Raw genomic sequence first — 24,056 nt, forward strand, 5'->3', positions numbered from 1 at the left:
TGTTTATTTCAAGAAGAAAGGAAAAGAGCCACAGCAAATCCAAACAGCCATTACTTCAGCAGTTATTACGCACACAGTTCCGCTGCAGAAAATTACATTTTAACGCAGTACAAAGATGTGCTTCTTAATAAAACGTCAAGCAATCATATGAATTACAATAGAGTATATTCCATGTAGCAGCCCCCTTCTCATAGCAATTAGCTATGAAGTATCCTTTAATTGCTCACTTTGAAACATGGCTTCCCCTTCTTTTTTCCAAAGAAGAAAAAGAAAGCAATTAAAATCTTTAATGAGTGCCTGCTGCCTGCCCCCTAATTCATGGGCATTCGAATGTTCAACTTGTGTCTTTTTATAATAGACGTAATTGCCAGATCCACTGCAACCCATCTATACAGAACAGCAGCATGTTTTACACAGTGTACTGTAATAATGTAATTGGTGTGATTCAATACTACCATTTAAGAGAGAAAAACAAATGCTGTGTGTGTAAGATTGACAACAGGCCTTTGAAATCATGCAATTGATGTCTTTTCTGCTAAGAGCTGGGAAATATTTAGTCCATATCCTTTGGGTCTCCCTTCTGGCTGTTTTGCCTGTACCGCCAACAAAATAAATTAATTCTTCACCACAGCAAGAACCTACTCAATGCAAGAGGCTACAGACTTTTTGCCTAAATTATTGATCATCTCTACACAGCACCTGAAGGTTTCCCTCACTAACATATGCAAAGAAAATATTCAGGGTTGACTGCACAGCTGCTGTGAGAAGAGAGAAACTACAACTCATTCCACTTCAGACCAGAAGCACAGCAAATGAAAACTATAGGGCATCACAGTAAATGTAAACCACATGGCATATGTAACATTTCTGGTAAGCAACAGACCACAAGTTACTGGTGCCCAATTCAGATGTCAATTCATCAAAACAGCCCATTATAACTGCCTATTAAATATGACCACATGGATACATCTTACATGTTTCAGGTGCATTCTAACACCATGTACTACACCAGAACTAATTCTGGAAACATCACTGAAAGCAAGACAGACATATGCCCCCATCCAAAACAATCAAACAACCCTACACAAAAGGAAGGCAGAGAAGCAGAAAGTAAGCAAGTTTGTTTACGGATATTATCTTGGGTAACAAAGTCATCCATATGCTAACAGTTACCTGGATTTAGAAAGCTATCTGCCAAGAATTTTCATCCTCCTTGCAATTTTGGAAACAAGACTTACTACTGCCAAGTAAAATAAAAGAAGCTCTCATGTTCTCCCTGTTCTCCAGCAACTCACATTAGAACTACTTATTCAAGGGGTGCTTAGCAGAGGTAGTTTATTTCCCACTTGAAACATCCTGCAGTCCATGTCTGCAGCTCCCAAACACATAGCTTTGCCTTACAAACCAGTAAAGAGACAGCCAGATTTGGTACTGTAAGTGCACAACTGTAATTTGGCAGAAACCAACAGAGCAGGCAACCTCATCCCCAGTTGTCTCTTTCAGCTGCCATAGTCCAACAGCCCTCAGTAAAATAGTCATGATGGTCATCCAGCTGTTCTATCATCACTGGGCTTGGTGCCATTAAAAAAAAAAAAAACCAAACAAAAGCAAAAAAGGGAAAACCAACCTACAAAAGCAACAAGAGATTTTTCTTCACCAACCCATTTGTTGGACAGCGCTATTTTATAAAACTAGGAACTGAAGAGCTAACAGGTTTTATTTATTTCTGTGTTTAAAAATACATGGGGTTTAACGTTATTCTGTTAAAGGCATGCTCACAGCCATGAGTTTGTTCTCACCAGTAAAAAAGAACAGGACAAGTCCCAATATCTTCCTTCCCCCTCACCATCTGTTCCATGCTCTCAGGCCCTCCAAGGTCAAATCGCCTTTAGGGATTCAAATCAGAGATAAGATGGGGATGACATTTCTAATCTTTGTTACACAGGCACAGAATTTATTAGTTTTGGATACAAGGAGCTTCATTTCCAGTATGAATGAATACAGAGCCCCCCCCCAAAAAAAAAACCACAAACCATGTTACCTGGTATGTTTGGTGGACAACATCAGCCAAAATCCCCAGCTGTAAGAGCCAGCACTGCCAGCACTGAATAAAAGCATTTCAGACTGTATGTTGGACCTCAGACACAAGAAGGGGAGGTTTCTAAATGCAAACAAAGAACTTTATCTTTTTTCTTTTTCAACCTCAAAAATAAACACAAAAAGTAATACTAAGTGTTCCATTCCTGGCTCTGAGAAGCTTCTGGCTAACTAAGGGCAGTGCAGTCAACTCTGAATACTCCTGAGAATAGCTATTAAAATAAACAAAACTGCAGCTACGGGATAGTCATGCCAAACCTCTTCTGTCTACACCCTGCAGCTCAAAGCACCAAAAATCTCTGATTGCAGAACCAGTCCTGTTCCCATTGGTAGGTGAGGCAGAAAAATCACACTGCAGCAAGTCACAATATGTCCTCAGTTCTCCTCACAAACAGTGTCACTGGTTCAGATGGGTTAAATGCTGTAAGAGAGGAGTAGTAGTTTAAAAATAGGCAACTCCGTGTTTCTCCAACATGTGATAGGAACACATTATTCTGCCACAGCCTGAGCTTGTAAAGGCTGTCACCAGCTGGCCTTCTTGGTCTGAAGGAGAGTATTTTTGTGCTCATCACACACAGCCCATCCACACCACAACTTGGGCTATACAAAAGGAATGACAGAGTAGCCAGGAGGCCAGAAACACCCGTAAAGACAGCCTTGACTGTGGCAATCTTCAGACTGCCTGATTCATTTCACTAGATTCCTTCATGAGAACTCCACTGCCAAAGGCTGTGACTAAGTAACACCTGGCAGAGAGAAGGAACACTTGCCAAACTCAACAACCAGGACCCTTTTCATTGTTTACTGAGATACCTCAGCTTATGAAAATAGGTTCCCATTTTTAACAGGACAAAAAGAACACGGGAGGCGATTCGTGAGAATGCCAGGGCAAAGCAGGCTACAAGCTTTCACTGTGCTAATATATTCACAGAAGCATCTTCAGAGCCATGAAAGAGGACACCATGTTATTTAGCCATCTGAAAACTTTTTACATACTTAGGCTCAAAGACAGAGTGAAACACTGAAGGAACCATTAATTGCCCCTTTCTAACACATTCTCATTTCATCCCCAACTGGCCCCCTTGCACTGCAAGGGAAAGGGATAAGTATCATAAGCCAGAACCCTCCACCATTAAGAGCCAGAGAAGGTTTGGTGAGAAATAGGCTCTGGCTCTCAAGAACCTCAAGGCAATTTCTTGCTTTCCCCTTTACAGGAACCGTTCTACTCCCCCGTAACAGCTTCTTGGGAGTCACACAGATCCTGGCAGAATAAATGTCAGCTTCGCCTTAGGAAGGCAAGTCAAACATAAAAACAGAGCGAATTCCAGCAGAAAAGGCATTCCATCTATACCTCTAGAAAAAGTACCATGTCTCCTTTTCAGCACGTTTACTTTGACGTTCTCTGATGATTTATGCTCCTCCCCAATACATCTTTGCTCTGTGTCCCCTCCACAGGCTGAAATTTTTTTTCTGTTCTTCTTTCCCCTAATCCTGTCCCCCGTCAAGGTCATTTTGGAGTGGTAGGAGTCAGGAAAAGGTATGTGAAAAAGCTGTTTGGCTTTACAGTCCTGCAAGAGAGTTACAATGGCCTGACTGCTCTTTGTCTCTTTAAAAACCAGAGAGAAGAACCTTTCTGGTCAGTTTTGCTCTGACAGACAAAAGTGTCAGAGAAGCCAGTGTAATTGCATACTTCTGTTTCATTTTAAGGGGTTCACAATTTGTAAATACTGGAAGAACACATAATCCAGCCAAAATCCAGGAACACCAACTATATTGCCTACTGGCCTACAGAAACATACCATTATCACTTGCCATGGACATTCTCTTCTGGAAGGAAAGTAGGTTTTATTCACTTGTTAACATTGTATCAGTAGGGACAGACCTCAAATGGAAATCTGCTTCCTGTTAGCTTGTTCCATGAGCTTCAGTGTTATTTTTTTAAAGAAAAACAAAATACCTTAAATCAAAACTTCAAACAAACAAGAAGCACATACACGAGAAAATTCACTAACCTACAGCAAATGCTGTTATGGCAAACATGTCATAAGTTAAACAAAATTTCCCCTTCGAAGTACCACAAAAAAATGTACAGGAAAGTATTTATGGATTACAAACATATGTAAGAATTAGACTGCTCCCTCTGTTCCTTCACTTAGGAAGAACATTCATGTGATTCCTAAGCGTATTTCTGTACACTTGTCCTGAATTTTAGTTAGAACAAACTCGTGGCAAGGCTGATGCACGATGAAGGCTCAGATGTTCCATTTCCCCAAAATCAGAAACACAGTTACACAGCTCCTACAGTGCTCTGCTACAGGATCTTCCTTTGTTTGTTTCACATGTAGCAGATCAAAGTGCCTTGTATCTTCCTCCAGGAAGTTCCTATATATTGGAGGCAGCATTTAAGCAACCAAGCTTACTTATTTAACCTGAAACCCAGCACAGCAGTCTCATTTCTATCAGTAGCATTTTCACACTACTTTCATCCGTAACTCAGCTGCAGGACCAGTTACTTCACCATTTTACATGCTATTAGATAGCAATTACTTTCACCTCCTCAGCAGAACAAGACTGTGGAGTCTGAGGTTCCACATGGCCTCTCTAATTGCAAGTCCAGTCCCAGAAAGGCTGGAGCAGCCAGTTCTGTCACTGCTCCAGACCCCAATCCTCCTCCTGCTTGGATCAGCCCCAAAAAGCCCCACTAACATGAGTACTTTTGATTTTAATAGAAGTGCACATGATATTCTACAAGCCCTCACTCCCGCAGTCTCCATTTCTAATTATGAAAAGCCCTTCTGACTGAAGAAAAGCCCTTGAAAACACAAAGCAGATGTGCTGCAGAGGTTTCATCTAGAAAGCACTGAAGAGCACATAGCAACACTCAGATGTAAATGATTTTGAAGTCAATTTAATATTTTGGGGTAGTTCCACCTCTTCAATTTTCCCCTGAATTTTAAAAGCAGACAATATTAAATTGCCCTGTTCTGAAGAAGTTTGTGGGAAAGGGAAAGAACTTGAGCCAGAAGAACCAAACAAGAAAAGCTGAAGGAAGCGAAACCCAAAGTTTCCACAGTATCTCTTTTCACTTTGTCTGAATGTTATTAAAAAGTTTCTGCGAAGGTTGCTGATGTGCCAAGGTTTTGAATCTCACTTTGAGGTACAAGTGACCACCCTGTATTTAAAGCAAAATACACATTACTTACACATTTTCTTACATGTTTTCTGTACATTTGCATCTTCTCAGAACATGAAAATTTTCAAAGGTTACCATGCAGTTATTTTTCTTCCAATTTTCAGCCTGCCTCTTAATGGATTTTTTTAAAGCCATCAATGTTATAAATAGAAGAAATCTAATTATTTCACAGCAGCTTATTATGAATGTTTCTGTAGGTCACAAGATTCCCTGTAGCACTGCATCAGAAACTGTCAAAGATCACTCCAGACTGAAAAAGCCAAGGACTGCAGACTAAGGCATGAAAGCAGAGTACTGCATCCTGCAGCTCCAAACAGCAGCTATCACCATCACACCTGGCTTTAGGAAAGGCTCCCTTCCTCTCATTCTTGATCCATAAATCCACACAGATGTTATGAATGGAAACATCTGTCTACTGACAATGTATGTGGATGTCAGAACCTGCATACAGCTATGGTGAATGCAGTCAATTTATCTTGACAATTTCCAAAACTCTTCACTGACATTCCACTTAATAAAAGTGGTGTCACTAATAAAAGAACAGATAGCATTTTCCACTCAGCATCTGAACCCTTGTTTCTGTTTATCGTGGGAAGATTCTGTAAACAAAACCAACCAGGACACACAGAAATGCTAGATATCCCTTTGCACTACTAATACTACAAACTCATTTTTAGCTTACCATGGATTCACTGATTAAGAGGAGGAGAAGAGCCTCTTCTACGTTGTCTTGAGGGCAGTACACACTGAAAGACAGAATACATTTTTCTGAGGAAGGTCAGGAGTTATCCTGTCAGGCTCTTTCTCATTTCACAAGAGAAGCAGTAACTTGAAACATCTCATGCATAATTCATTTGCTAGGCAATACTTTCTTTGCAGGTTCACACAATTAAAAGCTCTGCAATATATCTTAAATGAGTTATACTAAACCCTCAATAGATTATTTCAATTTCATAGCAAAGACAGACCTTTGGTTGGACTTTCTTCTTCCTGGGGAAAAAAAAAAATCACTCAAAGTTTAATGTTTTATTTTTCCAGCAGACTTTTTAGTGAGATGTTGAAAAACAAGAAGCACAAAACTACTACGTGAATCAGTAGTACCAAAGAGTGTTCACATACACTCCTTCCTCCTTCCAATAAATTGAAATAAAAATTAACACTTACTTCTCTTCTGAGTACAGCTCAGGCCTCCGACAAAGAAGATTGCGAACATAAAACTGATATTCCTTGTTCATGGACTCAGGAAGTGGATCAGATAAAGGGCTCCAGTAACAGTCTTCACTGAGGGAATGGAGAAGTACTTGGGCTAACTGTTTGGCTGCAGTCTAGAGATCAGTAGAGAAAAAGGCATAGATCAGTGAAGCCTTCTCCAACACAAAGGATTCACCTCTCACCATGTTCCACCTTGGGAAGGAGATGTACCAGCATGACAGTACCACTTTTCAGAAAGCTGGAGTAGCAAAATCAGCTGCTAAGATCTACAAAAGGGTCAGTTTCTTTCCTCCTGAGAAAAGACCAAACTTCTGCATTTACACTGCCTTTTTGTAATGCTCTAGAAAAAAAGTTATCAAAAAGGCCTGACAGCAAGGGATGCTTTGGTGAACAAGGACAACTGATTGCCACATGGACTGCTGAGACAAAGTCACAATAGTTATTATAAGGGAGTGTGATGACAGTAGATTGTGTTCTCAACCTCAGAATTTTGTATGCAAGTCTCAGGATCAGAGGAGACGTTTGTGTTAGGTTTAAAAGATCAATCTTTTATCTGTTAGTATCACTATCCCTTGTAGACTCTTACAGTTTCATCTTGGTGCTGCTTCTCTCTTCCTGTTGCAGTAAAGGATGGAGAAGATGATTAGGAACTTTATAGTGAGACAGGAACATCACATGTACTTTTTTTACATCAGGCAGCTAAAGATCCTTAAACAGTCACTTTCCACTTCATATGCACAGCTGGCAAACTAGGCTCAAAAGGAGGCAAGTTAGTTCCACTTAGCAAAAGTATCTTTGGCATCTACCCTTGTCTGATACCCGTCAAATCTCTAATTTCTTGCACTGTAAATATATAAGCCTGCAAACAAGCTCAGAGACAGCAAAATGGGTGGTGTCTTCTGTGAATTCTAAGCAGCACACCACTCTATGCTGTAAAGTAAATACTGCACAAAACAGGGGGCAGCCTGAAACTTCAGCCCTTCTGTCCCAGTACTTGCAAATAGTATTTTGTAACTTCTCTGACTACTGGATATGTATTTTATATGAAATTTACACTTTGAGATGTGTTATGAGCCCACCAAGAGTAATTTTCTTTCAAGTACCAGGACAGGTATGTTATAGATGTCATATCTCAACATCTATGGGATCAAATAAACCACACTGAGGTTAAAGTTCCTATTAAAAATTTCAGAAAAATAACTTGTTTTGATGCAAGGCTCTTGATTTTCATCCACCTCACCATACATGAATTCACTGACTTTGTCTAAAATGCAACCACAGTAGCATGCACCAGCTCTTAAACATCATAAAGGGGGGCTTCAGAGATGGCAGTGATCTGAGTGTACGATGGTGTCTCAAAGAAATGTCATCATGTACAACCCCCTGGAAACCCCAAGACTTTCCATGCCCTGACAGGTTACAGAAAGCCGTCTTGTTTCTAACTAAGCTTTTCTATGCTTTTTATAGCAAGAAACCATGAGCAAAATGGCCTAGGGCCCTGCAACATTAGCCAGCATCATTTTATCATCTCAGTATGTAATTATTTAGTCAGTTTTACCCTGAGGAGTCAACTCTCCTGTATTTTTTCCTACACTCTTAGAGGGAAAGGAAAATAATTTGCCAGCAATGCAAAGATCTCTACTGGTTCACACAGAAGTAGGAGTACAGTTTGTGGTAAGCCATTCAGAAGGCAAGCAACAAATACTTCTAGTGTCTTTAATTTTAACATACAGTACAGTAGCTGCGTAAATTAGTTTCACTCTTATTTTGATTAAGACCAAACAAACCCGAACAGGCCAAGACTCTGATTTATGTTATTACTGCCTTTGGCTTAAAAAAAGCTTCATTGTGCTTGAAGAACACTGTGATCCCACAAATTAGGGGGGGGAAAAAATCATGTGTTTTACTTTCATGCTTGAAAAACTTGTTTAACTAAGCACATTCCTCCCTTTGTCTTCTTGATGGCGCTTTAAAAACAAATAAGAAAATGAAAATGTAACTTCTAAATCCCAGGAAAAGCTATTGAATGAACACCTTGAGAGTTCCCCTAAGAGATAAATCCCACAGGGGTGTTGTACAGCTGTCCCCAGTTGCACAGGCACAGGAGCAATTGAGCCACATTCTGTCACAGTCTAGGAACAGCAGATGGTTAGACTCATTTCAGCAAAATTATAAAACAGGCGAGCACAAGAATATCACTGAACTCTGATCTCAGTTTGGAAAAGAATGCAAACATTTGAGCAGACAATTATTTAAGACATCTCTTCCAATCTTCTGCACAAGCTTCCATGTGCATCTGTATTCTCAAAAACACTCCGCAAACCCATGCCCATCTCCCCCCCGCCCAACTTCTCTGGAATGACAGAAAACATGAAGCAGAATCAAGTACAAGTTTAGCTGTCAGAGTATCAATGCTTTTAGGGCTGCAAAGTTTTCATTCCCAAGACTGTTATTCTGCAAGCTGTTGACCTTGTCACCTCCTGAGTAACTTCAGGACACGATGTCTCCAAGGGGAGACAGGGAAGAACCAGTTAAAGGTCTAAGAAGTTAAACAGGCATTCAAGTATTTCTTTACCTGAGACATTCAGGATAAAAGGATGCAAAGATGCAGACTGCCAACACCAAAAACAAAAATTTAAAGCAATTAGAATCACTCTGTATTTTTTTGAAGAGAGTTTTACAGAAGGAACACTAAAAGACATCAGTCCAAAAAGGCAATACTTGTTGCAAGAGACAGAAGTACTTAATGCTTCTACATGTAAATGCAGAAAGGTGTGCATGCACACTGAAATTGAGAAAGAAAACAAGACAGCGTCACCTGAGGACAGCACTGTCAAACTAATAACATCTCTGTTTCTACTAGGGATAGAAAATGCACTGAAATCAAAAAAACAAAACAAACAACAAAAATAACCCAAAACACAAATCCAACAAAAAGTAACCTATATGCCCAGGTCTGAAGGCTTGGAGGTTTCAATTGGGCAGGTCTTTGAATTAAGGGGATCACTTGACATACCACCTCCAAAAGACATATAAAGAAAAAAAAAGGAAAAAAAAAAAACAGCCAGCAATCAAGTGAGGACAGATACACTTTTGTGCTACAGCACTGGTCAATCAAGAGAATTCCTGCACACCAGACTGCCCCACCTCCCCATCTCCCATTCCCTTACCATTTTGAAGGTCTGAGTAGCTTTTGTTTCTACAGTCCGTAGTATTTCTCGCAGACTCCTCAATCCTTTCACAATATTTCTACAGGGAAGACAGAAAAAAAAATTAAATAAATAAAAAATAAAAACCCCCAAAATCAGCACACTGGAAACAATATTTTTACGATGTGCCAAAGCTCAGCAACACACCTGAAGTTCAAACAGCCCATGAAACAACCACTAACACTGAGTGTGCTGTAGCAAGACAAGTCACTCTGAGGCACAGACAGGACAATGGCACAGAGCAAGGCAGCGACTGCAGCATTGCCTACTCCAGATGGCTTCCTAAGAGAAGATCACATTCACATTTGACGAACAGAGGGGACATTTGGAAGCCTTTCATAGCTCATATTTATAAAGCAGATGCTGCTCCTTAAAAGCATCCACATCTCCTCTTCATACACACAGATTGTACTTGTTTGAATTATATTGAGCTTACGTGATGCTTTTAAATGATGATTTCTTTTAGGTGGTGCTTAAATGCCTTGTGTCTGGGGCTCCAGGCACATGATGAAATTACAGTGGGTTAAACAGTTTATTATCAGGCAGCTAAGTTGCAGTAACTGTCTGCAAGCACAGCTTAACCTGCAATAAGAGGGTTAAACTAAAAGAAAAAAAAATTAAAAATCATATTACTCTGCATACACCATGAGCAATTAAACCTGACTAGTTGCCAAATGCTATCTTAATCATGTCTGTGCACTCAGAGAGATGCAGAGAGGAAAGATTAAACACTGGACATATCAGTTAACACACTGGGAGCCTATCAGCTGTTCAAGGCTAAGGACATGGCCCCAGCACCACAGTAACTGCAAAATAGTTCAGTGCATATTCATTGCAGGGTCAAAGCTACCCAAAGAAATACAAGCTATCAGAAAAGAAAAAATGTTGTACAGGACAATAAAATGAGCAGCTGTACTGGTACATTACTGGTCACTTAAGCTTATCCAGGAGAATTTTCTGTGCAGATGAAACCATGTGCCATGGTTTAGTTGAGATGTTAGGGCTGGGTTGGACTTGACGATCTTCAAGGTCTCTTCCAACCTAGTGATTCTGTAAAATGCTTAGGAACACCTTTAACAGATGGCAGGAGCACAAAATGGACAGCACAGGAGGAGCACCCAGCACTCACCACCTCCCAGACAGGCGCCTGTGTGGTCAGGATCTATCAAAGAGCACCCATTCCATCCCTTGAGCTCTCAACAATACCAGTCTACAGGACTGAGTATTTGGTTTGGCAGCTTCTGTATTCTGAACTTTATCAAACATTACTGAGCCGTGACAGGAGACAGAGCACACCTGCCAGCATTCTGCAAATACAGGAGTTTGTCTTTCCACCCTACTGTTCCAAGCCAGGAGACCATCAGAGCACATTTCACTTTGAGCATGTGAACTGCTCTGCTTGTAACAATAAGGAACTCACTGTTCCATTAATATCCCTTTATATACTAAATGTGCACTTCAGGCGAATTTTTTTTTAAATTAAGAAGTTAACAAAAAATTAAGAAGTTAACAAAAAAGAAAAGTATGTATTCATGCTATCTAGGTGACTGGATGAGGATGCAGACATAAAGCCTCTGGCAATCCATGATGAAAACACTTACCTTACTTAGATTAGAAACTAAACAATCTTGAGCCTCTGCAGGACTTTGACAGAGGATTACCTGGAAATCCCAGGTAATGTTGCCTCAAGCCATGGCATCATAAGTGAACATTAGATCATGGAAATGAAATGAGTTGGAAGAGTCCATAGGCCCCTACTGTACTGCTAAGAGGTCAGAAAGAAATGAGAAAAACCAGGAAGGGAAAAGGACATGAACATTAAACTGCCTTGGTTTTAGTCTTAGCCACAGTAGTGGTCAGAGCACCATTTGAAAAAAACACGATGAAGAGCAGTTTAGGATTCAGTTACAGCTAACATAATAAAAATGAACATGGACAATCATGGGCACAAACTGACAAAGAGCAACTTGAGAGTCCAGTCAGTCCAGCCTGGTATGAAAATATGTTTCGTGCATGCACCCTATTAATATAGATTAATCACCAGTCCATGAACCAAAGCAGTCATATCAGTGATGTCATATAGTTTGCTTAACACTACATGAAATTTTAAGACACAAGAAAATAAAGAAGTACACTGTTTTCTATGCAAATTGCTGGGAAAAATAAAGGAGTGGACTGTGGACACAGAGGTCTGCAAAGACAGTCCCCCAACAACATGGTCACCAGCAGACCATGTTCTTATGCCCATTCATTTCCTGCTGAAACAAACAGTTACTGACAGATAGAACAGACCATCTCGAGATAATTACATGGCAGTTTGCATCATCATCTCTCCAGAGCAGAGTAATACCCAAAGCGCAGAAACAGCAGCAACACAACTGCCTCTGCCTACCCCCTTTTGCATCTTTGCACCTCACCCAAATTTCTAACAAACCATATCCTCTCCTTAAACACCTGTTCATGCACAGACACAAGAAGAAAATGCAGTAGGAAATTAGCCTAATATTCATGCATCTGCACCAGAAAAAACCAAAAACCAAAACAAACAAACCAACCAAAACCCAAAACCTAGTGCAGATGACAACATGAAGACAACTGGCTGCCTCTTACAGTATGACAGGATCTGCCTTCCTATGCTCTAGCATCAACATTCCTCACTGGAAGACCAAATAGAGCTTTCTTGGGTTGCAGCACGGCAAACAACTGCAGGAAATGCATCTTCAGTGACACAAAGTTTTTATATGGCATCTCATTAAAAGCATCTGTGACTTCCACAGCTGTGAGACTTGCTGGTCCTTACAGGTGGCAGTTCAACACCTGAAGGGGAGACTGGACCTTTCTTTGATATTGGTGTCTTCTTTCCACTGCACACTGCAAGTGAAAAGGGCATCCCTGACCACGCTCTGAGAAGAGCACATCTGATCCTGCCAGCAGGAACAAAAGCGTAACAACAGCACTTGTATCCCTCAGCTCCTCTGCCTGTTGAGACAAGAATAAAGCACTCACTATTCCTTTAGTACACATGTAGCACTGGGGAAGGACATCCCACCTGATAGAACCTACCCCTGACAGCCTGAGCAGTCATCATCCACATCTTATTTCCTACCTGAACACGCGGGAAGCAGTAAGGGGAACAAAAGCATTTCTTTGAGCTGCTCAGTATCAGGTGGAGTAATCTATTATACTCATGAAGCATCCTGAAAAGCTTCTTCCCATATCCCTCCCCTTTCCCTAATATATCCCAATGCTGCTTATGCCCTCTCGTGGCAGAAACCACACATTAGTCTCAGCTGCGGGGGCGGACAAGTTGCCACGTCCCACCAAGCTCCTTTTATCCCAGCGGGCCTTCTAACCCTGGCCGATGTTTCTCACTTGCACGGCAGGAGGTAAGGAGCCCGTGGGATTCCACTCCCACCCCAGCTGTAGGAGCTCCACTGCTCTTTCATCAGGAGACAGCGACAGAGAACATTTTGCTGCTATTGCAGCAGTTCGGCTTTATAATCCAAGCACAAGCTTAATTCACACATGTATTTTGCTTCTAACTGTTTTCCTGTAGAGATTTTTGTGGCCTGTTTTTGTTTGGAATTTGATACTTGTTTTTAAGGCTATCATTAAAATAATATGGGAAGGGAGCACGCAGGGCCCACAGTAATAGCCAAAATATCCCACTAGATCTAATGATCTCATCGCACTGATGAGGACTGAATCTACAATGTTGCTGAATAAAATGAACATGAGTTTGATATTCAAAAGGTGCCTGGAGGACATCAGTGCCATATGTTCTAAATGGGATTTTATTTTACTACATAGTTAATGAGCTTACTGGCAAGACCTGAGCTTTTTGTTTGCCATGAGAAGCGCAGAAGGTTAGGAAAGCACATCCCTGTGCCACAGCTGGCCACCCGCAGCTCACCTGGGAAAACCACATACCAAGAAGATACTGAGACTATGCTTTACAAGTTCATACTTTGTTTTATGCATAAACTTACTTACATAAAAATGTACTTGTTTGACTAAAGGGGTCATTTTACAACATCTGAGCTTTGTGTTTTTGTAAGCCTCCAGGTTAAAACACGGCTTACCCGAAGGCACATCTCGCTTACAGGTACAGCTTTGCTCTACATGCATGGAGAACAGTGGTTATTTGCAGTTGCATTTAAGTCATCCTTGGGGGATAAAAAGGTAGCAAAACAGCCCTAAACAAGAAGCAACACTCCTCCTCCAGCAGAATCAAAAAATGATACCAGTTTTCTACAGAAGGATTTAAACTGATTTTTGCTTGGAAATTTTTATCCTAGTTTGGTTCTTTTCAGTCTTCCCTGCTTTTTTTTTTTTTTTTTTTTTTTTTTTTTTTTTTTTTTTTTGCTTTCTTTTCAATACTACTCAGTAGGAAAAGAAGTGAAGAAAATGAGAGAGAGTATCTTTCACTGGGGGTGAAGGCAAAAAAAGCCAAAATTAAATATTTGTGAAGACAGTTTTCAGTGAGAAACCCAGCATCTGAATCTGACCCCTTGATAACAAATGGGATAATATGGTGGAAGAAGAAGACTAAGGAAGGATAGATTCTTAAAAGTACTGTTTACAGATGCTGAAGAGACACTCTCTGACAGGACAAAATCTCTCCACTGGATAACCAGAGCTCATTATGTTTTGAAGACACAGCCTAGTTTAGGGAACAGCATGTCCTCACCAATGGCCTTTGGAAGTGGGCATTTACAGAATCTTTTCTGCTGATCTTGAGAAGGCTTTTCACTGTAGGCTTGTGAAATTCACTGTAGGCTTGTAGACATTAACTCCTCCTGCCCTTCTGAAGTTCACTGGGAGCTGTATTTCAGAGGCATAATAAATACCCTGGAGGAGCACTATTCCCGCATACATTCTCCACAGTAAAAACCCACAGATTTGGGGCATTGATTGGGATATTAAGGACCTTAGACTAACAAACAAATAAATAAATGAAAGAAACTACCTGTAAGACTTTACAGAACTCTAAACCAGGTGCTGTGGCTGAAAATTTTAAGGGCACACATCAGTGTAAATTCCAGTTTCTCTTTACAGTCAAACTCCCCTTTGTCTCCACAGGGAGCAAAGCTGAGTCAAGACAAGAATACTGTTCTACCCCTCCCTACTTGTAGGTCTGGAAAAATGATGCTTAAGATTTAAGAACGACAGAGACAAGAACAGGAGAAAGGGAAGGACACTGAAGAGGCTTGAGGTGAGCCAGCAGCCAAAAGTTGTAACAGAACACAAGAAAAAAATTAGTCTTCATCTGAGACAAAACATGCAATATCATCTAATTTTATTACTATCTGCATCCACCTACCCTTTCTTTAACTGAGTCACGTAGGCACTCTGTAGAGCAGCTTCCAGAAAGTAGGAAAGTTCAAACTCAGAGTAAGTCACATTGCTGCCCTTGATACTCCTTGAATGTGTGTTGTTTAATGTCTGCAAGGGAGAAAAATATTTGGGAATACAGACAACTGTCAGAACTAGCCAGATCCTCATGAGCCAGTGACATCTTCAACAACAAAATGTTACACTTATTAGCTATTCAAAAATGCTATAAAATCAATTTTAAAATAAATTATACAAAGACTTCCATGAGATATTCTGCATGCAATATGAGTTTTGAAACACCATCCATTATTACTTTCCAACCTTTAATAAAGTAAGTAGAAAGATACATATTAACACCAACAGCTTGGGAAATACCACTCAAACTACAAAGATCCAGCCTGTTACACAGAAATATCAATACAATGTTTGAGTAGGTTTATCTAGTTCAATAGAATATAAATATTTTTTAAGAGTTAGCAAGTCATCAGGAGTCCTGAAGGAAGAATCTTCATCTTTCCTCCATTCTCCTGTCTAATCTTTCTTGGTTTTGCTTCCTTACTGGTAACAAGCCACTTCCACTGCTGAAAGTTGCCTCTCCAAAGCAGGTTTTTTCACCTAGGACTGAACGACTATGAACTTCTACTATGTCTGTCATCAATGCTGCATTTTTGTCTCTCTGTCCAGAGACAACTATGTGAAAGAAGGTTATAGAGAACTGGGGGTTGGTCTCCTCCCAAGTAACAAGTGACAGGACAAGAGGAAATGGCCTCAAGTTGTGATATAAGGAAAAAATTTCTTCACTGAGAGAGTGAAGCATTGGAACAAGCTGTCCAGGGAAGTGGTGGAATCACCATCCCTGGAAGTGTTCAAAAATCATGTGGTGTTGGCACCTTGCAACATGATTTAGTGGCAAACATGGTAGTGCTGAATGAAGAGCTGGCCTCAGGAAAGTCAAATCTTTTCCAGCCTTACTGATCCTATGATTCTAAGCGAATGAATTACAGACCAGACTCTCTCCCTTCTTCGCAGACCCAAGCTGATGGTAAAAAAAAAAAAAAAAAAATTACAGTGTCCAGCACTGGCAGGAACTCATCCTTCCACAATGGAAGGACAGTAATAGTTTAAATTTAAAGACTATTCAATTTTTTTCTGCAGAGAAACAGAGCAGGCCACTTGTTAGTTGGCTTTCTTAATGAATTTTTATCCATGCACTAAGCTTATTTTTTCTTGTTTCAATGCAATTAAAAAAACCACGAAAAAGAAAAGCACCTTTGCTACTGAGAAGAGTGTAGGGAGTCCTGCAAACTCAGCTAGGCAAAGTCTGCATGTGCCCAGCAAATCAGAGGCACATATTATCTGCATGGCTCAGTGGAGGGCTCCCAGTATTCATCCTACCAACCACCGGCTAAGCAGTCACTTGCTACTAATCACAGAATAGGTTGGTTTGGAAGGGACCTTAGGAGACAACCTAGCTTCAGCTCCCCTACCATGGGTGGGGTCACCTTCCACTATACCAGGGAGCTCCAAGCCCCACCCAGTCTGGCCTTGAACACTTCCAGGGATGGAGGATCTAGGTTCTCACGATCTGGATTCCTCAAGATTCACTTGGAAAAGCTGAAGCACTGGTAATTAAACTGCTATGGCTGACCCAAAAAGGTTTCTTTCAGCTCATTAGGGATCTCAATAGCCACTGCTGTGTATCATTCACACAACAGGTATGTTAAATGTCTTGAGTTCTTTCATGCCAGCACTTGCCATGCAAAGCTCATAGTTCCTCTTTAGTAAGGGCTAAAGTTAGGGCACAGTTTGTTAATATCTGAAGTTTTTGGTGTTTTACCACAGGTAAAACATATTTCCAGACCTCATTCTCAGAGGAAACAGGAAGAGACCAGCTAAACTGTTGTTTTGCAAATGGCTTTACTGAGACACCTCACTCTTTCCAACCTGTTCTCATACACTTTGCTACAATCACTTGACATTCCTCCATTTTTTTATTTTTGCTGCCAAAACCCTCGAAATTCCACCCAGGCCAGCAGGCAATACCCTAAGCACATTTCTTCTTACCTTCTCAAGCTCCTGCAAGTATACCCGGGCAATAACACACGCTCTCTCAAAACAAGCCATGACTTCCTCCTCCCTTTCACACAGCCGAGCACGTGAGGCAATTGAGTTGGTTGAGCGCTCCAGTGACAAACCTGCAAAATGGCAACATCTTCTTTAACTGAAGCCCACCAACACCAGTATGGCCATATTATTCTTAATTTACCAGCTGACAGGAAGGCTTTTCCACATGTGGTTTTCCCTCTTGATTTGATGACTTTCACGACACTACCCCTATGAAAATTCCTACACATGCAAAGCATCTTTGTCATGCTGCTCTAACACATGGTGCCAATGTACACTCCTACTGTACCTTTCAAACACTTTATGAGGACAGGACACACAATCCCTCAGGTTTCAGCAGAGAAATTAAGGCCTGTATTGCCAAAAACAGCTATAGATCATGTGTGCTTCAATTCAGTGCCAGCCTGGCACTGAATTTGATCATTTCTAGGCATCTGCTACTTCAAATGAAGCTTTCAATAAGCAGCAGTGTTGAGGGGAAAAAACAACCAAAAAAATCTTTAACTGGAAAATGATACAGAAACAAAGTTGGAAAATCTGAGGCCTCTCTTGGAAAATCTAAGCACATGCAGATTGCTCATGGACACACAGCAAGCTCTTGGCAAGGCACAGGAGACTCTTAACCACAAGATCATTCCCTTTCCAAAGAAAGGAAAAAAACCCTGGGTTTTGTACTCCTGAACTTCTTTCTTGCATCATTATCCAACACCACCAACAAACACAGAGTATGTTAATTGAAGATGCACAGATACTCGTTCCTAGATTAAAAATTTCTACTATCAGACCCTTGACTGGCATCACAGTATGACATCCTTTATATCCTTAAATCAAATTGGATAGGCTACACATCCATATACTACTTTTACTCTGATTGGTACAGATTCTTATGCCACACTGGATCTCTACAACACACCACTGCTTGAAAACTTGGATCTTCACCAACCACAACTGCACTGACACCCAGTAGCCCGACACAGGTTGCAAAAAATTCAGCACATGCTTTCCAATGTGTTTTATACTTAACAACATTCCCTAATAACAACGGCAAATATGTAAGATGTAATACCAAATTTTAGTGTTCCTGACACAGATCCATAGATGTGACAAAAGAAGAAAAGAATTCAGCTGTACGGACAGCTCTCCAATGAGGAAATTTCAACTGCTGCAGCATGTGGGAAGGGATTTGTGAGGACCCACCACAGGCAACACCCATGCTTTCCTGGACTTCCACAGTTCAAGAAGCACAGGGCCTGTCTGCTCATTCCAGGAGTCTTGGCAACAAACTGCTGTGAGGCAGCAACGGGCAGCCACGCTCTCCCATGATGTGTGATAGCCTCTGGGTGCTCATGCTGGCGGAGCCTGAGGTTCCTAGGCAGTCTTAGCTTTGTTTACTTCTAATGTTCAACATTTGTTTTGTCCCCTTGGTTACTCTGTGAGGAGTTTCCCTATCTCATGTCTTACATTTGAGCCGGACATAAGCAGCTAGTTCAGTGGGTTGAGAAAAGGTCTCCCTGGTTCAAGCTCAGGAAGTGGTTCCCCACTCTTTCTGTCCTCTCCCAAGTCAGAAGTACACGGTGTGTTCCCTCAAAGATCTGTGTCTTGGAGGAACACACATTCGTACCTTTCACCTCTGAAAATACAGACCAAAGTAGAACAGGAGGCCTGAATTTACTTCAAACTGACAAGGTGTGTGGGACAGGGATGACAATCATTTTGCTGCTTTTAACTAATGCCCAATCTGTGTTTTCTTCTTCCTTCTGACAAACCCCTTGTACAGCATCCAGATATAACAGATTTTGTCTCTAGTTCATTTATGAAGTCTCTGTCTTTATATCATAGGCTGTTTTTTCTATTATTTTGATGCTTCCATTTTCTAACCCTGTAACTTTGTAACGAGCGAAGGGAAAAATACTTTCATTAACTCTCTACAGCAAAAGAACGAAAGTAACCAGTGCTACAGTCAGAACAAATAACCTACAAACATTCTTCTTACATCTGTCTCAGTTTTATCCACCTCTGAATTTCTAGTCATTTCCCTTAAGTGAAAATAAATTTTAAGAAGTCTGCATTTCAGAATCATTTCCCTAAGTGCAAAGTAGGGCTGAGGGCTCTAAAAAAAAAAAAAAAAAAAAAAAAAAAAAAATTTAAAAAAAAAAAATCCAGTACAATCCATTGACATTCATATACAAGCAGCATTTGATCAAACTGCAAGAGCCATCCTAGCAGTCTGTACGGGGGTGTTTATCGTGGGAGATGTCACACAGATAGAACAGGCTGATAAAAAGCCATTTACATACAAGCTACAGCCCACTGTGAGGAGTTACTATCTCTAAGTTCTGACATGGGGGAGGAAAGCAAGCAGCCTCTGCCAGCATCAGGTACTGATAACAAATATGCCCATCCATGCAAGTCAGAAAAACAGAGCTGGGGCTCATCAGAGACAGGGGAAGGAACATCTCCGAAAGGATTCTTGCCACAGTAAGTATCCAGCAACACACAGTGTGTCAAAACAGATACTATGCCGCACTGCACTACTTGTAAAGGGCTAGAAGGAAAAACGACCCACATGATGTGACATTAGTCATGGTTCTCTCTTTAACACTGTATGCACTGACCTGATGTCATTCAAGTACAAATCTTCTACAGAATCCAAACAGGGCTATTCTTCCCTACCACAGAAATGCAATGAAAAGAAAAATTAGAGCAAGCAGACCGCAAATCCAGTATACAAGGGGAGGAACAGAAGGAAAACAACGTAAGTTCCCTACTCTTGCAGTTCTCACAGTACAAGGCCCCAACAACAAGATTTGCTTAGGGTGCAGTTGGGTAAGACTTGACAAGCCCTCCAGCACAAAGAGCACAAATTCCGCTAACTCTTGTCCATCCTCCAGTTGCCAGCACAGAAGAAACTTTGCAGCACAATGCACAATTTAAATTCAACTCAGTTTCCACAATATGTCAGAAAGCCATTTAAGTGCATGTTACTTCCACACTGGGTTTAGCAAGAAAAATGGAGCTACTGCCAAGACAGAATTAGCTTCCAAGTAAATCATAAGGCTACATGCTTTCTTGTTAGCTGGTTAAAGTAAAGGGACTCAGGTATTTTTCACAATCAGCTGTGATAAGAGAATACCAACTTAAAGTTTATCTATACTAAGATTTTTCTCATATGAATTTGGTGCCCAAATTTAAATAGATACATATCTATATACTGCAGTAGCTTATCATACAGTGCAGACAGTTTTCTGATAAAGTATGGCCCAGGTTCAAGATTTTGAGACATGTTTCCAGATTATCCTTCTTTAAAAGAACAAATTCTACCCACTTCAGAGGAAGTAACTTTCTAGGTATAGAAATGCTGCTCTTCTCTCCTGCATAAAGGCAAGGCTTCCATTCACCTCCTCTAGCTCTCCCAGTGATTCCTCTCTAGCTCTTCACCTTTCTATAATCTTTGCCCCTTCTTCCCTGCCCCCAAATCTAAGCTGCATTTATGTAAGAAAAAACCCAAATCTGTAAGGTCTGTAAGACATATCACTGAACTAATATCTTCTTTCAGTTGAAATGCACTGCTCTCATATATGGAAATCTGAAAGTGGAAATTTTATGAAGGCTTATTTCCACTTTCATCTCAGTAATTCCTTGCCAAGGGAAGACATTAATATCATATATCTCCAATGCCCTGAGGTGGTATTATTACCAGAACTGGAACATCCATGTACACATGGACATGTGCTATCAGGTTCTCAGCAACACAAATGGGATGAAAATTCGTGCTGGAAGGAATCCTTGAACGTCCATGGTCTGATTTCCTACTCAAACAAGGGCCAGCTCAGGGCATTACCCAGCCTGGTCTCAAAAGCCTCAGTGCACAGATAGCAACTGCACATGGATTAGGAAGGAGATTAAGGTGGCCTTATTTTTCTATGGTTCATAAACTAGCTCACCAAAGAGCAGCGCTCCTTCTTCCATGTAGGAACAACGTACCAATCCTCTCACAGGTTAACTTTCCCTCTTACACAGACTTCAAGCTTCCTATACTTGGATTAATTTAGACAACCGGGGAATGGTGGGTTCACAGGAGCAAGAATTCAGGGTCAACCCTTTCACCAACAGTGTTAGCCTGCAGCTGCTAAAACTCCAGGGCCCAGGAGCATCAGAGCTACCTGGCAAGCTGAAGAAGAGATCAAGGAAAAACAAGAGCGTGAAGAGCATGAACCCAAACTCCTGTGTTGCATCCCAGTGCTATCTGTTGAACACAGCTATGGCAATCTGAAGCAAAAGACATCTTAATGTGGAACTTACAGCCATGCCAACAGCACCAGCCCCAGTTTGGACAGCAAAGTTCCACTGTCTGTGCTCCTGTGCCACACAGACAAGCCAGCCTGACCACAAGACAACGTGATGCCAAGGTAAGTGAATGCAATAGCTTTACTCTATGTACAGGAAGGCAAATTAATTGTCTTGAGGTAAGCCATGCATGAAGATACCGCATGGCAGCAGCTGCCGCAAGGAAACTGGTTGTGTGCACAATCTCATCCTGGAGAATACCAGGTCATTCTGGGTCACTGTCCCCAAGCAGAGGATGCACTTCACTTCTAGCACGTGGCCTTCAGTCTAGTACAGAAATGTGGCTCTAGAAAATTAATTAGCATTGAAACAAGACTATTTTTAAGACTTCAAAAATATACTTGTGCATGCTGACTAATCAACATTCATCAGAGCACCAAACACTCTTCAGAGACAAAATGCAAAAGCACAACCAAACCATTCTAGAGATGATATTACAACCAGTCTGCCCTGCCAGCTAAGGTTTGAACTTAAGAGCATGGTCCTCAACTAACCTATTCTGTTACAGTGTCTTGGAAAGCAAAACAGCCCAAACCTCAACAAGCAGCAGCTGGGATTAGTTAGACATAGGCAAGACCCAACACCATGCATTATTTCTTCCACAATTCACAGCAGTTTAAATAATTCACAACCTGGTCTTGACACTTATCTCCCCAGCAACTAAGCTATGATTTTTTCAGCAGGGCTCATTTGCAATGCAAATAGAAGAGGGGGAAGAAAGGCCCAAAAGCCCTTGATTTTGAATTGATTCATACTCCAAGCCCATCAAAGGTGGAGATGAAGAGACAAGTTTTGCTGTTCAAGAAGAAAAAAAAAGCTGCACGTACTTCTTTCACTGCTGCATCGTATTATACAGAACTACTGTAAATTTCTGGCAATCTGTTACAATCTTGAGGTATTTTTCATGTAAAAGTCTCAAAAGTAGAAAGGCAGAAAATTCCAGTAACCCCACACAAAATTATCTGAAGACCTTTCTAACTATAAGCTGGGAATGAAGCTTAAAATTTAAGCAACCTGTGAAGGCTGCTCAGTTGCATCAATGCAGAACTCAAGCCCTCCTACCCCCTACTTTCCTACTAGATGCAATAAACCAATGCTAACAATGTTACTCCAATTATTTTCAAAGCAAGGACTCTGTCTGGTTAGGCTTGCAATTACAGCTTAAGTTTATTGCTAAAATTAGGACAGCTTTTTGAACGAGTGGCTGTGAAGCCAGAAGGCAGCAAGCATTCCCCTGAGGTGCAACCTCAGTCCCCTGCCCTCAGTCAATGCTGCGTAGGCTCTGCATCACACTGCATCTCTTATGCACAGCAGAAATCAGCAACTTGAATCCACAGACACTAATTCTTTGGAGCGTATCCAGACCTGCTCAACTGGCTGTTCTTAACCTTCATGGCACATCTTTTAATCTTTGCTTTAACTATAATACAGTGGTCTCCAAAATTCTTTGATCATATTAAGCAAAAAAATATTTGAGCATGCATACCCAATATATGCATATGGTTATACACAGACATTGCTTCACAAACTGTTTATTATATATTTATGTGTTGTTTCAAAAATACCTGCTAGATAACATGCTACTGACAGCCACCTGTCAGCAGAGAAAAGTCCTGCAAATTCAGAATACTTGACTTTTCTGTAAAAGCAAAAAGGCATAACTCACCTTTAAATTTGACAACTATTTTAACCATTTTGCCATGAAATAACCACTGAGCTGTGGTGTGTGCAGATTTTCATGGTCATTTCCCATCTCATTACAAACTAGATTCTATTTAAGCCTTGCGTTTATAAAGTTAACCCCACGGATGCCATCCTACAGCACTTTGTGCATTTCTGGGTCGCACTGGGCTCCTAAGTAGTTTTTAATGTACCTCATTATTGACCCAGAATGTGGCAAGTTGTTTAAGCTGAGACATGTTAGAAACATTTATACTTCCATGCTACTATATACCAAGCGTCCCACACTGCTCAGTTTCTTCTAATACCTGTCTTTTTCAAGTCTTTGGCAATGTCTTCTGTGTCTCTTTCAAGGGAAAGCATTTTAGTTTACTGCCATATAGCTTTTTCCGTATTACTTCAGCCATTTTTCCACAGCAGGAAGAACAAGTGTTTCCCCAATGGTATCTTTTTTCACATTTTGCTTTTACATAAGAAAGCTCAAGACAGGCTTCTAAAAATTAAGTACTGAATTGGGTGTCATTAGACTTCATTGATTAGATCCAATTAGATTGTCACTACTTTTACCTGATTGAGCAGCTCACGCTAATAGTGTAAGCTCTGACATTCTTACCATTCACTTGTGCTTCTATTTCTAGCATTACCTGAAATCCACAGGTATTTGGGGGAATCTTTAAGCTACATGTCTATTTCATAAGGGTTAATTTAATTAAAACTAGACAATATTATATGTAAATCCATTTAAGTAGGTACAAGTGAGCTGCAACATATGAAAGTGAATGAACTAGTGAAGATGCCCTTCCACAGTGTGAAACTTTCTCTGTTTTTTAAGACACTTGTAGGCTCTATATCACACA

General features: G+C 40.7%; 1 protein-coding gene across 7 annotated transcripts in view; it reads right to left on the bottom strand.

Annotated features, from left to right (window-relative positions):
* TTC7A (tetratricopeptide repeat domain 7A) overlaps positions 1-24,056 on the bottom strand; it is a 168,215-nt gene that overhangs the window by 129,353 nt on the left and 14,806 nt on the right. For 6 of the 7 annotated variants that reach the window (XR_010719970.1, XM_066178467.1, XM_066178471.1 and 3 more), the window contains 5 exons: positions 17,113-17,243; positions 15,035-15,156; positions 9,673-9,751; positions 6,455-6,615; positions 5,973-6,036 (listed from right to left, as the gene is read on the bottom strand). Coding sequence is in view for 6 of the 7 variants with exons in the window: in XM_066178467.1 (XP_066034564.1) it covers positions 5,973-6,036; positions 6,455-6,615; positions 9,673-9,751; positions 15,035-15,156; positions 17,113-17,243 (557 nt within the window). In the remaining variant the exon portion in view is untranslated. Of the gene's footprint in view, positions 1-5,972; positions 6,037-6,454; positions 6,616-9,672; positions 9,752-10,147; positions 10,778-15,034; positions 15,157-17,112; positions 17,244-24,056 lie in introns of those variants that run through there. The other variant, XM_066178472.1, reaches the window with a different exon arrangement.

Source organism: Chamaea fasciata, unplaced genomic scaffold (genome assembly GCF_029207755.1).
Source record: "Chamaea fasciata isolate MVZ Bird 193981 ecotype frontalis unplaced genomic scaffold, bChaFas1.0.hap1 SCAF_3, whole genome shotgun sequence".
Classification (NCBI taxonomy): domain Eukaryota; kingdom Metazoa; phylum Chordata; class Aves; order Passeriformes; family Sylviidae; genus Chamaea; species Chamaea fasciata.